Here is a 20,108-nt window from a genome sequence, read left to right on the forward strand (position 1 = left end):
GATTGGGGATTAAAAAATTATACAGCTGACTTGGAGCACTTCAAAAGAAAACTGCTGGATTAGGGTTGTGCTGGTCGCATGTAGGATTTCAATTAGCCAGCCAGTGATTCTGATCCGATTTGACTCCGACTCCCAAGTCCCATGATACCCTATTTTCTACATAGTGCACTACTTTTGACCCGTGCACTGTGGGCCCTGGTCAAAAGTAGTTCACTATATAGGGAATAGGGTGCCATTTGAGACGTAACCACAGGTTTTGTGGGATAGACTACCAGAGGCCAGGGGCATCGTTGGCTGCTGCCATATGGCAAATAACAAGAGTGGACAGTCCATGTTGATGAAGCATTGTCTCGTTTTGTTTTGGCACTTTTGAATCAATGGGAGGCTTGGGCTTTGTCTCGACTGCGGTTGTCAGCCCTGCATTTAATCAGCTTTACTTTGTTTCTCTGAATCGTCCTGAAAGAATGGCATAATTGGATTTGTTAAGGGACAAAAGGTATGCATACTGTATAGATTTGTCAAGCTTTTTTTCAGTTGTGCAGGCAAGTTCCGAAAAACCTCTCCTACTGTAGCATACTGTAGCTTTCTATTTTATATTTAAGCAATAAGGCCAGAGGGGGTGTGGTATATGTCCAATAAACTACGGCTAAGGGCTGTTCAAAATCAAACACATGCGGAGTGCCTGGACACAGCCCTTAGCCGTGGTATATTGGTCCTATATCACAAATCCCTGAGGTGCTTTATTGCTATTATAAACTGTTTACCAATGTAATTAGATCCGTAAAAATAACTGTTTTGTCATACACGTGATATACCACGGCTGTCAGCCAATCAGCATTCAGGGCTCGAACCACCCAGTTTATAATAGCTAGTATAATATTTTATACCACTCTGCTACCCAGGTACAACGCTGTTGAAATGTGCACAACTGTTAAAGGCCTGCAGCACAGAAAGAAAAGCTTGCAGCAAGAACCTCTATGATTTTATATATATATAAAAAAAACTGTTTTTACATTAGTTACATTACCAGCTAAAAATATTGTAATCATATTACTGGTACTTTTGAAAACAAAATGATTACTTATTGGATTACTTTTAAATTCAGAAAGGATGTTTTTAAAAAATAAATACATTATGACATCTTTAGTTTTTTTCAATTACATTCAATTCAGTGTTGAAAAAAGGTGCAAGTGTACATTTGTTCCACCTGAGTCTGACCACAAGTCAGTGACCACTATGATGACACACCAAATGTGTATGATGAATCAGTTTTGTATTCTTCTAATGCCTCTTAAGGGAATGTAATCCAAAAGTAACTGAAAGTTATTAACGTTATTGAGTTTGGGTAATGCAAAAATTACATTACTGACTATAATTTTGGACAGTAACTAGTAACTGTAACGGGTAACATTTAGATAATAACCTACCCAACCCTGCTCACCACTCTCCCCTCCCTACCTCTCTTCCCCCCTGTCCAACCAATTCTCCCTCCCTCTTTTTCTGAATCTGGTCAGACCAGTTCTCAGAGTCACTAGACTGCTGGTGATTTGCATTTCTCTCCCTCTCAGAAGGGAGGAACCATTATTCACAGGTCATTGCTCAGCCCAGGAGATTGTGTTGCGGGCCACAGATTGCCTTACCCTGCTGGCATCCTCTCCAAGAGACACTCCTGCTGCTCTCACCCACAAGGAGGCTCAGGCCCAAGCATTTTGGGTTGGGCTATAGAGTAATATGAACATTAGGTCTGACTTTTGCACTGACCTGAAAGAAGATTGGGATGGGATGACTTTGCGTCATCCTCTCTCTCGAGACAACAAGATATACCATGCAGCCAATTATGTTCTTAATTTATGTGCATCTGTAATGAAATGAAACATTGGTAAGACTGGATAATATTGTTGTTTCTAGTCTTCTTTATTAGCCCAGCACCTATGTTTTTAAGGATGTGCGTATGACCACAAACTTTTCTTTAGACTGGATAATATGTCACCAACTTTATAGAATTTGGTAAAGGATGATAACCAGTAGGTATTTGATTCGTTGAGAGTCACACGTGGAGAGGTTTGAAGCAGTGTTGTGTGATGAATAAGGTTTGTTTTCCCCCGTCCGATATCCAGATGAAGCAGTGTTGTTGTGTGATGAATGGGGTTCGTTTTTCCCCGTCCGATATCCAGTTTAAGCAGTGTTGTTGTGTGATGAATGGGATTCGTTTCCCCCCCCCCTCCGATATCCAGTTGAAGCAGTGTTGTTGTGTGATGAATGGGGTTCGTTTTCCCCCCCTCCGAAATCCAGTTGAAGCAGTGTTGTTGTGTGATGAATGGGGTTCGTTTTCCCCTGTCCGATATCCAGTTGAAGCAGTGTTGTTGTGTGATGAATGGGGTTCGTTTTCCCCCCCTCCGATATCCAGTTGAAGCAGTGTTGTTGTGTGATGAATGGGGTTCGTTTTCCCCTGTCCGATATCCAGTTGAAGCAGTGTTGTTGTGTGATGAATGGGGTTCGTTTTCCCCCCCTCCGATATCCAGTTGAAGCAGTGTTGTTGTGTGATGAATGGGGTTCGTTTTCCCCTGTCCGATATCCAGTTGAAGCAGTGTTGTTGTGTGATGAATGGGGTTCGTTTTCCCCCCCTCCGATATCCAGTTGAAGCAGTGTTGTTGTGTGATGAATGGGGTTCGTTTTCCCTCCTCTAATATCCAGTTGAAGCAGTGCCGTTGTACAGTATGATGGATAAGGTTTATGAATGGTAATAATTTTTCCCTCCTCCGATATCCACAACCATGTGGAGCTATTCATTACTCACCTGGGGCCATGTGGGGCACTGAAAGGGATCTTAAGAGTACTAAATGCTGCTTTTCTTCATTACTACCCCATTGACCTCTCTCACAGCAGGCACACACACACAGGCACTTCCTGGCTAATTAAACTTAAGCACACCCAGACACACACCCTTTGCGTTTGCATTTAAAGCCACAATCCTGAATCAGTGGTCGGTTGCCACGACCTGCTATTTTGTCAAACTGAAAGGGAGGGGTTTGGAAAATGGGACCACTTTCAAATTCATTAAAGGCTGGAGTGATGCTTTTCCATTTAACCTGTCACCTCAGAGTGAGACTCCCCATCTTGTGGAATTGATAGCAAGAGAGAGTGAAAAATGTTACACAGACAAATAAGTAAGGAGAGACAAACAAAAGAATGAAACAGTCACGTGGTGTTAGAAAAAGAGAAACGATGGATTCTGTCTAGGTTCCTCCTCTTCTCCTTCAACAGTGATTACCTCTATGGCTGTGCCAACTGCCAAACAACAGTCTATCAGCCCTCCCTTCAGACCTGTTAAACAAAAGAGAAGATTCTAAATACAAACAAAAGACCATAGCTTCCATTTGCACAGCGCGCCAAAAGGCATGAAGGCTTTGACGACAGGTGTAGCTTATGGCAGGCATCCTGGCAGAGGTTTAGAGAGGCTGGTACGATTGAAGTTGTTCCACTCCAAGCATTTCCTGACTGAAAGGTTGACATGCATTGGAAGGTTGCCTTTCTGATCCACCCATTAATTATTGTCTTATGACAAAAAAAATACGAGAAACATTTTAACGTTTTTCTATGAACTCTGTCTGGACCAAGGATTGATGCTTATCTCACATTATTAATGCATGAATCAAAGAGGAAACTGTCACTGTAAAGAAATTCCAAGCGCTTATTCCAACACCGATGAAGACATGGGGAGAAATGTCATGTGAAATCTATTTTCTTGAATCATGGCACAGGTTGTGAGAACTTTTTGGCTAGTGTTAAATTTGGCCCTGATTTTGTAGGCGATTCCTTTGTAATTCGATTAGCCGTTTGACGTCTGTAGATAAACTATTTTGGAGCAGTCGCACTCTTTCTCGATCATCCTCCATTTCTGTCAGCCTTGTCAATTTGTTTCCTCCAAAGTCAAGTGAGGCACCTGCTGACACATGGCTTAGCGTGTAACATGTAATAGTAGACTCCTCACAGAGAGATAGAGGTACCTTAGCATGTTAAATACGAATCCTCACAGAGATATTAAGGCCAATAAGATGTCCTTTAGCTTCTGTGTTGACACCTGCAGAGTTGAAATAAGACCGTTGTCCCCACTCCCAATGTCAATGGGATACCTGTCTGTTTGTGTCCTTTAGCTTTCTCCCCATTCATACACAAGGTATTATTTTGCAATCCCCAGAGTAAAGGTTGAGGCAGAGGTTAATCTGGTGAATATCAGAAGCACTCATCTGATCTGCCTCATCAGCCCTGTGATCAGTCAATAGTTTTTGCGGCTGGTTTTAGCAGTTCAACAGTCCCCCAAAGGACTTATTGTGCTACTGAGAAAGTGGTTCCATCTGTGAAAATAATGGAATTAATAAATTACTGAACACTCCAAAACTGGTGAATCCTGGAATTGTGGATTTTTTCTAAATAAATGGTCTAAAAATATTTGTGTAAAAGATGCCCGTTTTACCTGTTTATACATTTTGCATTAGTGCAGTGTTTTATACTACAGGCCTGTCAAAGTTATCCTAGCATTGCAGATTATCATTCTTGGTCCATCCAAGAATAGTCTTCATGTATTCGTCTGTTTCATGTATTTGTCTCTCTACCTGTTACAGTAGCAGGAAAAGGAAACAGGAAATGGGTCAGTGTTCCTGCTGGTTGATATGTACACCTCTCTCTTTTGGTCTCTCCCTGAATACACTGTGGACTTTTTGCCATGATAACAATCTCTGGGAGGAAACTCAATGCAGTCCACCGTGGCTACAGAGTGCCACAGCGCCTTGTCCAGGGGGTCAGAAGGTAGAGCATTACAAGGGGCCATGACTCTGCACAGCTTCTGGGCATATGTTGTGTTTTGTGTTGGTGGTTGTGGATTTCCTGGCATCACATTGAAGGTAGAAATTGCAAGTATTATGTGTGTACATGAGAGCCATAATGAACAAGTGTACTTGAAAGAAGTTGAGAGACACTGATTCAGGTTTTGAATATAACAAATTATAATAAAACAATCCCCCTAACCGTGACCAGCCCCTCGTGATTTCCCTTTGCACTTTGCAGTGGGGCGTTGCCAATGTTCATGTTATCCTATTTACAGTTACTGTAACACAGCCATCAACGTGTTTTAGATGCATTATTATGGCCAAACCGGATGGGATGTTATGGTCTGGACCTTGAAGCACTTTACCTTAACATATGACCATACAGGGTTCACTCCAGTCATCCACAGGTTAGTGTGCTGCTTAAGGGGAGAGTGTGGTTGTAGAGATTAGGTCAAGAGTGAAGTTCCGGCTCGATTTCCACAGTTCAGCAAATTCAGCACATTTTTTGAATTCTCTTTTTTTCCTGACAGCTTTGACAACCTATGTTAGAGTTTTGTCGTGTAGCATTACATATCCACTCCAGCTCCCTAGCACCTCATTTATCACCTGATTTACTTAACAAAAGGCACATCTCAATTAGGCGGTTCAGGTATCCTCATGTCATGGCACAAGTGGGGGGGGGGGGGGGGGCTTTCCTCTTTTGTCCTCTATTGCTCCTATATTGTTCCAGCAAGCAAGGGGGGAGGCAGATGACATCAGAGTGAACCATCAGACAACTCTTTGATTTGCCAAACCCTTGAATTTTGCAATTGTGTCTTAGAAAACCCTATTCTGCTCTATTAGTGTACTTTACTGTATCTATACTTGTGGAATATCATTTTTCAACAGGAAAAGTAAAAACATATCTGTACTTTGTCTATATCAGTTGACTGAACACTCTCGTTCTCGTCATGATGGCTCTGTTGCAACGTGTTGTACTTATTGCTTATTCTATTCAAATCAAATCTTAAAGTTGCAGACTTACATTGAGTATTAAGATTGTTTCATCATGCCCTGAGGGTTTACTTAATTTCATATGCAAAGCTGGAGCACAATCACAACATTGTCCTATCGATTCTATCACAGAACAATCCCCACACCAAACAATTGTATTGTTTTCATAAATCAGGTACCCTGTTAATACCTCAGACTATAGTGACTGAAAATATTTGCTCAGGGTCATTAGTTAACAAAAGAAGCTGACTTAACATGGTAAGAATTGTGTTTATCTCTTCAACAGCAGTGTGCAGCAAAGAAGAGAAAGCATACACACAGTACTTACTGTATGAGCCAGAGCCCAGAAAATGAAAGCTGTTTTGATTTGGTGCACTGAAAATCCAACAGTGTGTCAGTGTAGCCACACCCTGAGATAAAGATTATTTGCTCAGTCTTTTAGATTTCTTTGGCCCATGTTACAATACCTTTAGCTACCTGCCTCAAGGTTCATAAACAACACAAATCCCAATCACCACTAAACATGGAAGAGCAGCTTTGTTTGATAATGAAGGTGTGGAAATTCAGAGTAAAAGGTCGTGGTGTGGCTGTGGTCTGAGATATTGCTGGTTGGTGAAATACATTAAAGTGCTTTATCACTCCCCAACCACCCTGGTAGCCCAGGGTGACAGAACTCTAATGGCCTTGTACACCTGTCCTTAAAGGCACAGTGCAGTCAAAAATGTGTGTTTTATGTATATTTCCACACTATGAGATTGGAATAATACTGTGAAATTGTGAAAATTATGATAATCCCCTTTTAGTGTAAGAGCTGTTTGAAAAGACCAGCCTGTTATGGTGGGATGGAGTGTTGACCTGTCTGGTGACATCACCGGGCGGTGAATTAGTTAATAGACCAATAAGAAAGAAAGTTCCAAACCTCTCTGCCAATAAGAGCTAGTTTTCAGTTCTCTCTCCCCACTCTCCCCACTCAGACAGTGCTAGCAAAATTCTTGCTTGAGAAATTGCTCTTTGCTAAGAAGCTATTTTGTTTCTTTTTGACCATTTTAATTGAAAACAATCACATTAAGGTACTTAATTGTTACCCAGAAATGATTTGATATTAGGATAAAAATGGCTGCATTGGACCTTTAAAGACATCACCGGGCGGATTTAAGAGGCAACAGTCCGTACAAAAATAGCTTACAGGAGACTTCAAAGTTTAAAGTCTCAAGGCGATGCTGCTATTTGTGAGCAATATTTGATTTGGTTTGATGGAGCACTGTGAGTACATTCACACTAATCAGTTTGAGTCAGCTGACTTTGAGAGCTAATCCTAAAATTACTTAGTGAGGCTCAGAGGTAAATCCTCTAATGCCAATAAGTATCAGTTTGACTGGGGGTGTCAGATATTACCAGATGAAAATGAACTAAGTGTGAACTTTGGAGGAATTTTTGTCGTTTCTTGCTTGCATTGATCTTAGGAGTGAGACATCTTACTCAAATGCAATTCCTTAATCAGTTTGATTTGCACCCTTCTTTGTGTCTTGTTGTGCCACACAAATTGCTTGAGTCAAGTGTATGTGACAAATGTGTAAACGGCTCAAATTTTTCTTTAAAGAATACAACAACCAACCACAGGGCTATCCCTTGTCCCGTGGCCAGGCACTCTTCTATATCCCTGTCAGCTCGCTCTGACAGAATGGGCCAAGGTCTTTCTCTGGTGAGGAGAACACAATTACACGATAGCCAACCCCTACATTTCTCCCAGGGTTGATGGACGAGCCTTGTCTCCCAGCTCTCAGGCTGTGTCCCGTGCTCTAGGCTCTGGAATGGGATTTCCCAAGGGACAGAGGCCCCATCTACCCTGGCTACCTCGGACCTGTTTGGGAGACTAGGAAAAGGACACTGAATGGAAGTCAGGCCATTCTACCATTCTCTGGAAGGTCAGGGCCATTTCACCATTCTGTGGTGAAAACAAGAGTATTGGAACTCTCCTCCAATGTGACTGTGGTTATTCAGACTTTCAGAGAAGTCAACATCTACCCAGAATCACTAAGTGGGTCAACAACATGGGCCTTGGTGGTGAGACTAGACTAGACCACTGCCTCCTTCTGCGGAGGAATTCCTGAACCGAATGAATGTCACAATATTGTGTCTGGGTAAGGCTGGTTTGTCTGGATTGGACATGTTGTGGGTTACTGGGTATTTCTTCAGAGAGAATTGGTCAGACCGTTAAGCAATCTTGTCTGTGGATTGTCAAGGGAGATCCTCACGTAATGGTAAAACAACCTTGCTCACACAGACACACAAGGACACAGGCATTCCATTAAAGGCATACGAGTACAATATTAATGTAATCATTTCACCCTTCCCCCTCTAATGTTACCAGGGAATCCTATGTTTTGTCACTGTTAAGTCTGAAACTGTAGGCTAAGCGTAATTTCCTTTGTTGTGATGGTGACACATCAATCCAATGGCAGTCACCCAACATCACTATCCCTCAGGCTTTGAAGACAGACAGCCACAGTGATTCTATAAGTGATCCTGAATAACTTCTGATTAAATCATAAATAACATTTCAGTGAAGACTGTTTCTTTATTTGTGGTAAAAGCAGAGTTAACAGAAAATACCTATTATCATTTACTGCATATGTTTTTCACTTATAGAGCCCTGGAGAAATTGATACATTGGTAAAAAAATGATGTATTCTTATAAATAATAAATTCAACTAATCAATAAGTAAATAATAATAATATATTGAAGATATACTTATTATGTTCTTAATTTTTATATCATAAACAACAAGACACACTTATAAAACAACAAAAATACCACACCTTTCCAGTTTCCACCCACCCTTCCCACACAAAATGACAAAAACAGTCAAAAAGGAACATGTAAATTATTGAAAGAAAATGGACTCTAATATCCATTACGTAGTTAGAAACATAACACTTTACAGGCACTACATGTTTGAGTTTTGAGTCATTCCTCACCGACATGCAGCCACTCTCGACTCTGCTGTTCTGTTGCCCAGGAGGCTGGGCTGCTACCCTCCTGGTCTTCTGAGGAGCCTGGCCTCTTCTCCTGGTCTTCAATTTAACAGCATTCACAACACAGACCATCCCCAGCAAGCCACAGCCCATCAATGAAGAATACACTGTATACTGTAGAAATAGTAAACAATGCCAAAGCGGTCTTTCTCCTCATGAATTACAAAGGTCCGAGGGCCTAATTGGTACACACAGCCTTTTATCAACCCCTTCAGCTATGACTAAACAATACAGTAGTACTCCCCGCTCTCTTCCACTGACAAGTTAGAGAGGACCAGATAGATGTATGGTTGAAGAGCATTTATTTGGGCATTCAATCCTCAAGTATTCGTCGATCTTCAAACATAGTAGATTTGTCCAATATGACATTGTACATTGAACAGTCTTTTTTTAATCTACGCAACCAGGATAGAGTATGATTAGAGTTAGAGCTGAGAGCCGTTCGAGAATCATTTTGTGAGCAGGTAAAACCACCAGCATATACATTTGGATGTAATTATTCTATTGATTTGGATGCTTCACACAGAAGTAACTGTTTATTACTATCCCAACTGTTTTTTTTATTCCTAACTCTGTTACTGGTTTCTCACTGCATAAAGACTGAGCTGGACCAGAATCAAGACAGCATGAGGGCTGATGATGCATGAGAGTCTGGTCCCTGGCAGACTGACTGGTGTCATTGATCTAATGAGGAGATGTTTGACTGGGGGATAATAGATGCAGGCTGTGTCCCAAATGGGAACATTGCCTGACCGGGGTCAAAAGTAGTGCACCACATAGGGTGCTATTTAGGATGCAACCCTAATGATGAACACTGCAACCCTAATGATGAACACTGCTCTGTTGTTTCTGGTCTGGTGGCTGATTGGAGGATGTCCAGGGCTTCAGGGTTTTCCTCTGTCTTTTCCAAAAGGGCTGGTGACTCCCATGGTCACTGTACCATATAGTTAGGATAGGCAGTCAGGATGCTTTGATCAGAAATCCAAATCGATTTCTTTTTTTTAAATATGCTTTTTTTTCTTCTTTGAAATGAAACAAAGTAAATTTTGCAAAGTGGAACATGCTATCGCATTGGCTAAAAAAAGGAATATAACTAAGAGTTGGGTTAAATGTGTGCTCTCTTTCCGCTGCAGGTGTCCTCGTGTGATTGTCCAATCAGAGACCTGCATGTGTGAAGCCGCGGCCAGCAATGGAACCCTGGCCTGCAGTGGCCTGGGTCCTACTGCTGACGGTCATCGCTGATTGGCTGAAAACAGCCCAATCAAAGGACTTTACAGAACAGGACATCATCTACCTCCATCCCTCAAGTAAGAATCAGACTTTATTATTTCATGACCAAAAGTATTTAATAGAGTGATGGTGTCCCAATTTCCCAGATGAGAGTGATATGCTTCTAGACATCCAATACTAATAGCGTGAAAGGTTACAAGTAATTTACAGAGCTAATTCACTATGTCCAAAATGCAGCTGACTTGCATGGAATTGGCGTTTGTGTTGGACGAAATGTATTAAATTATTCCCGACAAGCTAAGAAAATGCCCAGGGTTTGGTCTGATGCGATTTGGATGCCTTGTAGATCAGTCAGCAGCTGTTATTGCACTCAGAGATCCCACTTCTGCTAACATCGTCAATGATGTGACCGGACTGCTATTATCCCAGTGACTGGGTGATATACAGTGGGGCAAAAAAGTATTTAGTCAGCCACCAATTGTGCAAGTTCTCCCACTTAAAAAGATGAGAGAGGCCTGTAAAGTTTCATCACAGGTGCACTTCAACTATGACAGAGAAAATGAGAAAAAAAATCCTGAAAATCACATTGTAGGATTTTTTATGAATTTATTTGCAAATTATGGTGGAAAATAAGTATTTGGTCACCTACAAACAATATTTCTGGCTCTCGCAGACCTGTAACTTCTTCTTTAAGAGGCTCCTCTGTCCTCTACTCTTTACCTGTATTAATTGCACCTGTTTGAACTTGTTATCAGTATAAAAGACACCTGTCCACAACCTCAAACAGTCACACTCCAAACTCCACTATGGCCAAGACCAAAGAGCTGTCAAAGGACACCAGAAACAAAATTGTAGACCTGCACCAGGCTGGGAAGACTGAATCTGCAATAGGTAAGTAGCTTGGTTTGAAGAAATCAACTGTGGGAGCAATTATTAGGAAATGGAAGACATACAAGACCACTGATCATCTCCCTCGATCTGGGGCTCCACGCAAGATCTCACCCTGTGGGGTCAAAAGGATCACAAGAACGGTGAGCAAAAATCCCAGAACCACACGGGGGGACCTAGTGAATGACCTGCAGAGAGCTGGGACCAAAGTAACAAAGCCTACCATCAGTAACACAGATGTGTCCCCCTGCTTAAGCCAGTACATGTCCAGGCCCGTCTGAAGTTTGCTAGAGAGCATTTGGAGGATCCAGAAGAAGATTGGGAGAATGTCATATGGTCAGATGAAACCAAAATATAACTTTTTGGTAAAAACTCAACTCGTCGTGTTTGGAGGACGAAGAATGCCGAGTTGCATCCAAAGAACACCATACCTACTGTGAAGCATGGGGGTGGAAACATCATGCTTTGGGGCTGTTTTTCTGCAAAGGGACCAGGACGACTGATCCGTGTAAAGGAAAGAATAAATGGGGCCATGTATCGTGAGATTTTGAGTGAAAACCTCCTTCCATCAGCAAGGGCATTGAAGATGAAACGTGGCTGGGTCTTTCAGCATGACAATGATCCCAAACACACCGCCCGGGCAACGAAGGAGTGGCTTTGTAAGAAGCATTTCAAGGTCCTGGAGTGGCCTAGCCAGTCTCCAGATCTCAACCCCTCAAAATCTCAAAATCTTTGGAGGGAGTTGAAAGTCCGTGTTGCCCAGCAACAGCCCCAAAACATCACTGATGTTCTAGAGGAGGACATCTAGAGGAGATATGCATGGAGGAATGGGCCAAAATACCAGCAAAAGGGTGTGAAAACCTTGTGAAGACTGACAGAAAACGTTTGATCGCTGTCATTGCCAACAAAGGGTATACAACAAAGTATTGAAACAAACTTTTGTTATTGACCAAATACTTATTTTCCACCATAATTTGCAAATAAATTCATTAAAAATCCTACATTGTGATTTTCTGGATTTTTTTTCTCATTTTGTCTGTCATAGTTGAAGTGTACATATGATGAAAATTACAGGCCTCTCTCATCTTTTTAAGTGGGAGAACTTACACAATTGGTGGCTGACTAAATACTTTTTTGCCCCACTGTAAAATTGAGACGGTCAGTCAGTCACCGCTGTCGGCTTTAACTGTTAATCAACTGGCCAAGCCACGTCCATGTATTCATGTAGCCCAGCCCTTTCTCTCTGAGAACGTGTAAGCCTTATAAACTAGGCTAGGGGGAGACCTTCAGCCCCTCAGTCCCCTGTAAAGCTGTCAATAGACTGAGTCTGTTATTACAGGCCATCTCTAATGGAGGAGAGGCCCCTCTGTCTCTCTGTCTCTCTCTCGCTCTCTTTCTCTATGTCTCTCCCTTTCTCTTTCTCTTTCTCACACACGCACACTCACACACACACACACTTTTACTGTCTTGTGATGAGACTATTTCGTTAGATGAGCCAAAGGGGGCTTATTACATCCCTCATAACTGCGGCTTATCCCAAACCTTAATAGACTGCTCTATTCCAATTTTGACTGACCCTTAAGAGTTATGAAAAAGTCAGTCAAAGGCTATGCTACTCAGGAATAGCTGTTAGGGGTGTATATCCAGTGAGGTTGTGATCCCAAGCCAAACCAGACAGATCTACAGCTGGCACAGCAACTGCCTGCTCCCTCCCCTCTCCACCACCAGACCAGGCTCTTTGATCTGAGGTATGGGGTCATGTGACTCCACGCATAGCTACCCGGCACAGTCAGACGCCCCACAGTCACCCATGTTGTCACTGCCTTCTGCCGTCTGCCTTCTTTTGTCTCATCCACACATTAGCCCAGCACTATTTCCACTCAGCCCCCCCCCCCCCCCCCCCCCCCCAATAGAGACACTACACTACACCTTAACTGTAAGACCAACTGCAAATGGCATAGACATCTTATTAACGTTTATTCAATATTTCCTGAATCAGTTCAGATTGAAACAATGAAACACATTGTCAATAAACCAAAGGAATGCTTATAGAGAGTGACTGTTATCTTAATTAGAATTCTAGTGGTCTGAGCCAAGTCGTGACAGTGACGACCAACAAGACTCAGCTGAGGGTAACTGATTGATTGCTGTCCTCTGGCTGTCCCTGTGACTCGAGACAGAATGTTCCGGCATGGGCAGAATGTGGACACTCCCTAATTGGTCCTCAGTGTCAATTAGATCATGTTCCCGAGCCACAGGAATGGTTGCTTTCCATAACATAGTACTCTCAACTTGTTCTCTCTCTTCTCCCCCCTTCTCTCTCTCCCACCTTTCCTCCCTGTCTTAACTCAATGTGCACCCGTGCCAGTATAGGGCAAATGGTAAATAAATACAAGTCATGTAAGTCACATTACAGCCGGTAAATTGCTGCTCCACATCTCAAGTCCTCTTACAGGCCTTTTTCCTAGTTTGTTAGGTCAGTAGATAAGCTAAGTTGCCTCGACATGGCCTCTGTACAACAGTCTTTTCCCCTTTTTCAGACCCCCTGCAGGACCACTTACTGTGTGCAACAAACAGACTGGGTCACTATAGGCTTCTGTAGAGGGGCATATGCTAGGTATGAGCTCCCAGATTAGGGTCTGAAACAACCCCAACTCTCCCCAGGAAGCGGGCATGTTAGAGGTCAGCCCTCCCACGTCTCAGAAACAGGTCCCCGTGTAGCCAGAGAGAAAATCTCTTAAGATCTGTGACTCTTTCATCACAGAGAGGCAGAACTCCCGGGATCAGGTTAACACCGTGCCGGCTTTCCGGGATACTGCAGGAGATATCCGTGTCAGCTCGAGGCCACCCCTCTAGTCCCCGTGGGGATTTGGTAGATTGTGTGTGTGTGTGTGTGTATATGTGTGTGTGTTCGTGTGTACGCGCATGTGTCCGTGTCTATGTACATATGTGAGCATGTGACAGGGTGTTTGCGTAGTTGTGCGTCTGTCTTTGTGTGTGGGTGTGGGAGGGCTCCTAGGGAGTGGTAACTAACCAGACATCCTGGGAGATGGAGGGAGGGGTCATGATCTAGCTAGCAGTGACGAGGCAAGGCGGGATCATGGGCTGCGTCCTAAATCGCACCCTATTCCCGATATACTGCACAACTTTTGACCAGAGTCCTATGGCCTACATAGTGCACTGTATAGGGAATAGGGTGCCATTTGAGACGTAGCCATGGTGATTGGCAACAAGCTTTGTGTTCTGAAGGAAATTTGCCTGACCTGCAGACCTGCAGCTATCATTGGGGAACGGTGTGGAGGAGTGGCCAATCAGATTAATGTAATGGTGTGAAACTGGAAAGACTAACAGCTTCTTCGTCCGTTTGATCACAACAGATGGCCCACCATGGACATTTTCCATCCTCTGGGGACAATGCATTGAGAAGGGAGGCAGCAACTGAGCTGCATGGTATTAGTCTTAGTGTTTCACTGAATTAACAGAGTGCATGGGGTAAACTGCATTTGGCAATTTAAGTCTTTATCAGAACAAGTGTGTGTGAGCGAGATATAGATTACTACTAGTCATAAACTATGTACAGTATGTTGGTGCAAGTTCCCCTCCCTAAAGTCCATGTTATAAGAGTGATTTTTGTTTAACTAATCCAAAATAACGCGTTCCATGCATTCCAAACTTATTTATCAAAAAGTTCAATCTTTTTCTGGACAGATTTCATAAACTAATACTATTATTAACCCAGCTTTTAGTATAAGCGTGCTAATCTTATTCAATGTTTCAGGACTTCTGTTCACTTAGGCTAAGTGTTTGTTGGCTATGGCTGTGTGACTGGCTATGCATGTCCCAGTGCCCTGGGCATGACTCTTAATCAGTGTGTGGAATAAGTGTGTGTGTATGTTTCTACAGCCACTCCATTCCCAGGCGGGTTCAAGTGCTTCACATGTGAGGAGGCACCTGACAACTACGAGTGTAATCGCTGGGCGCCAGACCTGTACTGCCCACAAGGTGAGTCAAACCACTAGGGCAAACCAATTTTCTTTTCAGCACCGTTGATAACAACAGTATGATTTCAAGCCCTACTCATTAAGTAATAATAATAGGTTAATTCTTTACTCCTTCTGCTTTCAGATAGGACCTACTCTTACTTTGTATTTAAATTAGGCATTCTTTCCTTTGAGTACTGCCACAAAGTTGTAAATTACCGCTCTGTTCCTTCAATGGAGGCCTCAGTGTATTATTAAGTATATGCCACCCTGCTGTTGACATGTTTAGCTCATAAATAGCTAGTGAGTTAGCTTGGCTCGATGTCTATCCGACTGATTTACAGCTCGCTCTTAAAGACTAATAAGTTACTCTTGGCCTAGCCCAAAAAAATACACGTTCTTTGTATAAATAATAGCCTCATAGATCGTTGGATAGAGACATGCACTACTTGAACAAAACTCCCTGGAATGCTCTCTGTGACGTGGTATGATTGGCTTTCCTCCAGGTTTTATGGGTTTGATAGTAAAAGTGACATACTGTCATGTATAGCTTTGGAGTATATCAGATACCGTATGGCAGTGGATTCCATGCAGGACAGGGTCAGATGTAGGTAGCCTATAGTGTGTTTCCCCACGACCTATGAGCAGAAAAGTACAGCTTTTCTCTCAATTCTAACTTAAATCAATATCCGTCCATGCTAACCAAAATGTGGTAGCTACAGCAAGAGGTCAATATGTCTTATTTACTATCTTTATTCTCAACAGAGACCAGATATTGTTATACATTTCACAAGATGGACGTGGAGGGGGACAGTGTTTCCGTGACAAAGCGTTGTGTGGCTCTGGAGGACTGCCTCTCTACTGGATGCTCTGAAGAAGACAATGAAGGAAACAAGGTGAGGAGTGGGAACAAGAGGAAGAGTGTTAGAATGGCATGACGTGGGGCAAGGGTTTCTCTGTTCGTAATTATTCTAGTTGACTTTGGGCATGGCATTTTTCTGACTTGGAATTTTTCAGTCATGACATAGACCGAGGTAGATGGTGTTGTGGCCAAACTGTCGCCAACAGGGTAAAGTTTATGGTTGGATCTCAGGCTATGGTGATGGTGAAATCTTGACTGGGGTCAGAGCCAGGGTCAGGCAACGTGAACATGGCGCTTTGTATTACGGCCCTGTCCCAGTCACCACCACTTAACTGTGCTTTGAGTTAATCCGGAGATCCTCCAAAGTGCTCGCTCCAGATAAGATAAAGAGAAGGGTTGAAACTGCTCTCTCTCAGTAGGCTGTCATTCTAATCCCCGGTGAAAGGTGTGTGTCTTCACTACCTCGGAAGTCTGCATTATTCCCCATTGAGAGACACACAGAGAGAGAGAGAGAGAAAGAGAGAGAGAGACATAGAGAGAGGGAGGGAGAGAGAGAGACCAGAGAGAGACCAGAGAAGACGCAAGCGAGTGTTGTATCTAACGTTTCAACTTTTCTCCTTTAGGTTTGTACGGCGTGCTGTGAGGGCAATATCTGTAACCTTCCTCTCCCCTGGAATGAGACGGAGGCCGTGTTCGCCACCACCTCACCTCTCAGCGGCACCACAGGAATCCCACAGAGCTACAGACTAATATACTGCCTCCTTTTCCTCACCCTCCTCATCTCCAGCTATGTTTGAGAAGTGGAGAGAGATACTGACATATACAATTGTCTTTACCAATTGAAGGCCTGACCCAACTGTTAATGTATTCCGATCCAACTGTTAATCGATTCAATCTACACCCTATGGAAATAGTACTCACTGCAGTTTTTGACAGTTTATTTTCCTTTTAATTAAAAAGGAATCCAGTTTTGATTCCCTTTCATCATTATGCTTGGTTTCAATAAAATGTGCACTTAGAACTTGACACTGATACTGCTTCTAAAACACAGGCCATATGGCTGTCAATCTTGAAGGATAAAACATAATAAACATCCAAGTATGAAATGACATAATTCTCCCCCTACTAGTCTTCTGCACCGGGACAGAAGGAGGGGAAACTGTAAACCTTGAAATGTGTTGTGGCATGTTTGGATTCGACAGTAGGCTATACACTGTAAGAGTTTCAACATGTTCCAGCGATGAGGAAGAATTGAAGAACAGCTTCAGCTTCTATGAGGATTTGTCTGGTTTAACGTTTTTATGTTTTTACATTTTCACATTTGCGAGTCCACGCGCCATGTTGTATGTTTGACACATATGTACATATACATAGTATTTATTTTTTTATGGAACATTGTTGTTAGAAGGTGAATATGTCTGTGTGAAACGTTACGCCGGTAGGTTTATATAATAGCATGTAAGTGTAGACTACATCTTTTATTTTCCAGCAGGAACAGGTGACATAGGCGCTGCGCGTCCTTTTACGTCTAGTATGCAGAAAGTATTTTTACCGACATGGAAAGAGAGCCGGGCGCTTATCAAACAAACACTTAACCCTTTGGTGTTTCTGTTGTGGGAAGACTATTTCCTCAAAACCTAAAAAAAAAGGATAAAAGTTAATTACAGGTCTATTTTAGCTTCAAAATTGACTGATGATGAAAAATGAATCTGACTTTCCACATGATACAGCTACCCACATACCTCAGTGCAGCACTTTGTTTGGCCTAGGCTTTGGAAGCTGTGCTGTAACTGCAGGACAAATAGCATGTTTTTATGTCTCGTCATTTCAGTTTTAGCGAGAGGCAACAATAAATGACTTGCTTTGTGCGCACACAATTAATTACTGACACTACGTGCTCTTCAGGAGACTTTTTCTCACAAGTGTTTTAATGTTTTTGTACGTTCTTGTGACATGTCCCTCTGATGTTTGTACTGTGCTCTGTTCTGTGATATGTTTCTCATCCATCACTCTCTGTTGGCGGTGTGGTCGCCTGTCCAGGCGGGAAAAATGCAGAGTTAGCAAATACAGTGTTATTGTTCTCCAGGATTTCTGATTTATTTAGGCTGACCGCCCGAGACATAAAGGAGACTGGTCACTTCCCCCCTCCAGACCTGGGTTCATTTACTATTTTAAATCATCGTTTGGCTCAATGGACCAATAGAATAGTCCCAAAATGGCAAACCATGCTCATATATTACTTCAGGCAGACTAAAGCAAACGATCAAAGTATTTGAAAGATTTCAAATAGTATCTGAACCCAGGTCTGCCCTCCTCCCTCCCTACCACACTGTCTGTTCAGTAGGACTCCAGCCAAGCAGCAAAAGGAAAACAGTGAAGCATGATTTACAGAAAGCAACATTTTTTACCTACTGTAGTTTGCTCTGTTAACATTTTATAAATTACATTTCGTTTTTTTATGGGGTAACATAAGGGCTAAAACATGTTGTGTCCCTTTAAACCAATCAGGCAATACTAGATTTTCCCTTTTAAATATTTTGCCAGGACTTTTGTACTGTGACCTGAATGCCAACATATCATGCCAGATGTTGCCTTAAATAAATGCTGTACAATTCATGGAAGAAGTGCTTGTGCATGATCTTATCTAGTCATGTTGTGCCAATTGACGTTATGTAAATATCATCTCTGTTTGTATATGCAATGTCTTTGTACATAATTGTATATATAGATGTGAAGGACTTTGTAACTTCATATTAAAGATGAAGGCATGACCACTACAGCCAATGGTGTATGAGATAAGTGTTATTTGAGTGACTCAAAAATACTACTGTGATGCTGGATACCATATTCAACCAATGGTCTGACCAAACTAGGCCTGAATACCCATTTTTGTTTATACTATCAGACAAGAGAATCAGCACGCTATTTCACTGAAGATAAACAGTTGAATGCTTCGCTCTCACCATAGTAGGAATCAGTGGGTGATTCCTTTGTCAGGATCATTTGATAGGTGTTACATTTTATATAATGCTGCTGCATGCCATTACTATTTAGGTCCCACAAAAACAGTTCACCGTTATTCCCCTGTTTTCCAGTCGTCCTTTTTTCCACAGATTGCAGAGTTTCCAGCAACTGCAGCCCAAGCCCTGGCGTGACGCCTATAAATCTGCTGTGTTTTTCTACCCGTCGACCTTTCAGAGGCGGTGACGTCTGAGGATGACTCATCTGAACTGAGCAGACCTGTGTCATCTGTAGAATCATCAGCGGTTCCTGATAAGCCATCCTTGGAGAGTTGTTGTAGGGGCCCCTGATGCCCTGTTCTAATACTTAAGGGTGGAAAAGCAAACAAAGGACCCTTCAGTCTGGACAGCGTTTATGCCCACTTCTTGAGGAATGACCATTATGTTGAACCTCAGGCCAAGGTACTGGTGGGTTACAGCCACTGGCAGCAAGTGTCTGATGTATTGCACTGAGAAGTAATAGGATTGGACCGTTGGCTTTGTAAAAACGCATCATTCAAGAGAAGACATTCTTTGAAGCATTGTAAACACCCTATTCTAAAACAAATGACACATCACAGTCTAGCTATAAACAATAAAGTGTCTGGTGCTCTGTTCAAATTCAGATCACTTGAGCAAACAGTCTAAACAAGAGGCCAAATACAATACAACAGTAATGTCTGTTTGGACTGGGTGATGTCCTTCATGGTAATTTATGGTTTGGTTCCAGTGGCCTCAGACCGCTCCCATAGCGGGACGTAAATTGGGAACATGACCCCAGTTGGATAGAACTCTAGGAAGGTCAGAGGTTAATATCCTGGGCCGTTTGTCCGCTCTGTGTCACAGATGGACTCTGCAGTGAAAATGAAGTCGACTTTGTTGGAGTTGTAAAGGTTTTCGGTTTCACTCAGAAGTGGCGTCTGTGGTAGCTGGATTCATAGGAAAAATCTTGAAACAACCTAATGCATGGCAGTCAGTGGGAGAAAAATGTCTTGTTCTTTTTTGCCTTTTTGGCTTCTCCTCTCAGGGCAGCCAAAACAGCAATAGCATTCTCAGGCTTTAGACCCTACAGTGTAATTTCCAATCCTTTTCATCCAAAGGGATTAGCCTCTCTCTTTTACCTCAGGATCTGCGGGGTGGTAATTTAAAGGTGACCTGTGGGAGAGAGTGTGGGAAAGAGAGGGTGTGGGAAAGGCGTTTCTCTATTTTTCAGTACTCAGATATACGTGTCCTTCACAGAGAGGTTGAACTCTTAGATTGAAGATGCTTGTTGTGCAACAACAGGGAAAAAACC

General features: G+C 42.5%; 1 protein-coding gene across 2 annotated transcripts in view; it reads left to right on the plus strand.

Moving 5' to 3' along the window:
- LOC110520191 (ly6/PLAUR domain-containing protein 6) overlaps positions 1-18,594 on the plus strand; it is a 28,019-nt gene extending 9,425 nt beyond the window's left edge. The window contains exons 2-5 of one of the 2 annotated variants that reach the window (XM_021597340.2): positions 9,989-10,162; positions 14,877-14,975; positions 15,719-15,849; positions 16,439-18,594. In XM_021597340.2, the coding sequence (XP_021453015.1) occupies positions 10,045-10,162; positions 14,877-14,975; positions 15,719-15,849; positions 16,439-16,612 (522 nt within the window). In that variant the 5' untranslated portion in view covers positions 9,989-10,044 and the 3' untranslated portion in view covers positions 16,613-18,594. Of the gene's footprint in view, positions 1-9,988; positions 10,163-12,903; positions 14,424-14,876; positions 14,976-15,718; positions 15,850-16,438 lie in introns of those variants that run through there. The other variant, XM_021597341.2, reaches the window with a different exon arrangement.
- Positions 18,595-20,108: the final 1,514 nt, after the last annotated feature.

The sequence above is a fragment of the Oncorhynchus mykiss genome, chromosome 3 (genome assembly GCF_013265735.2).
Source record: "Oncorhynchus mykiss isolate Arlee chromosome 3, USDA_OmykA_1.1, whole genome shotgun sequence".
NCBI lineage: Eukaryota > Metazoa > Chordata > Actinopteri > Salmoniformes > Salmonidae > Oncorhynchus > Oncorhynchus mykiss.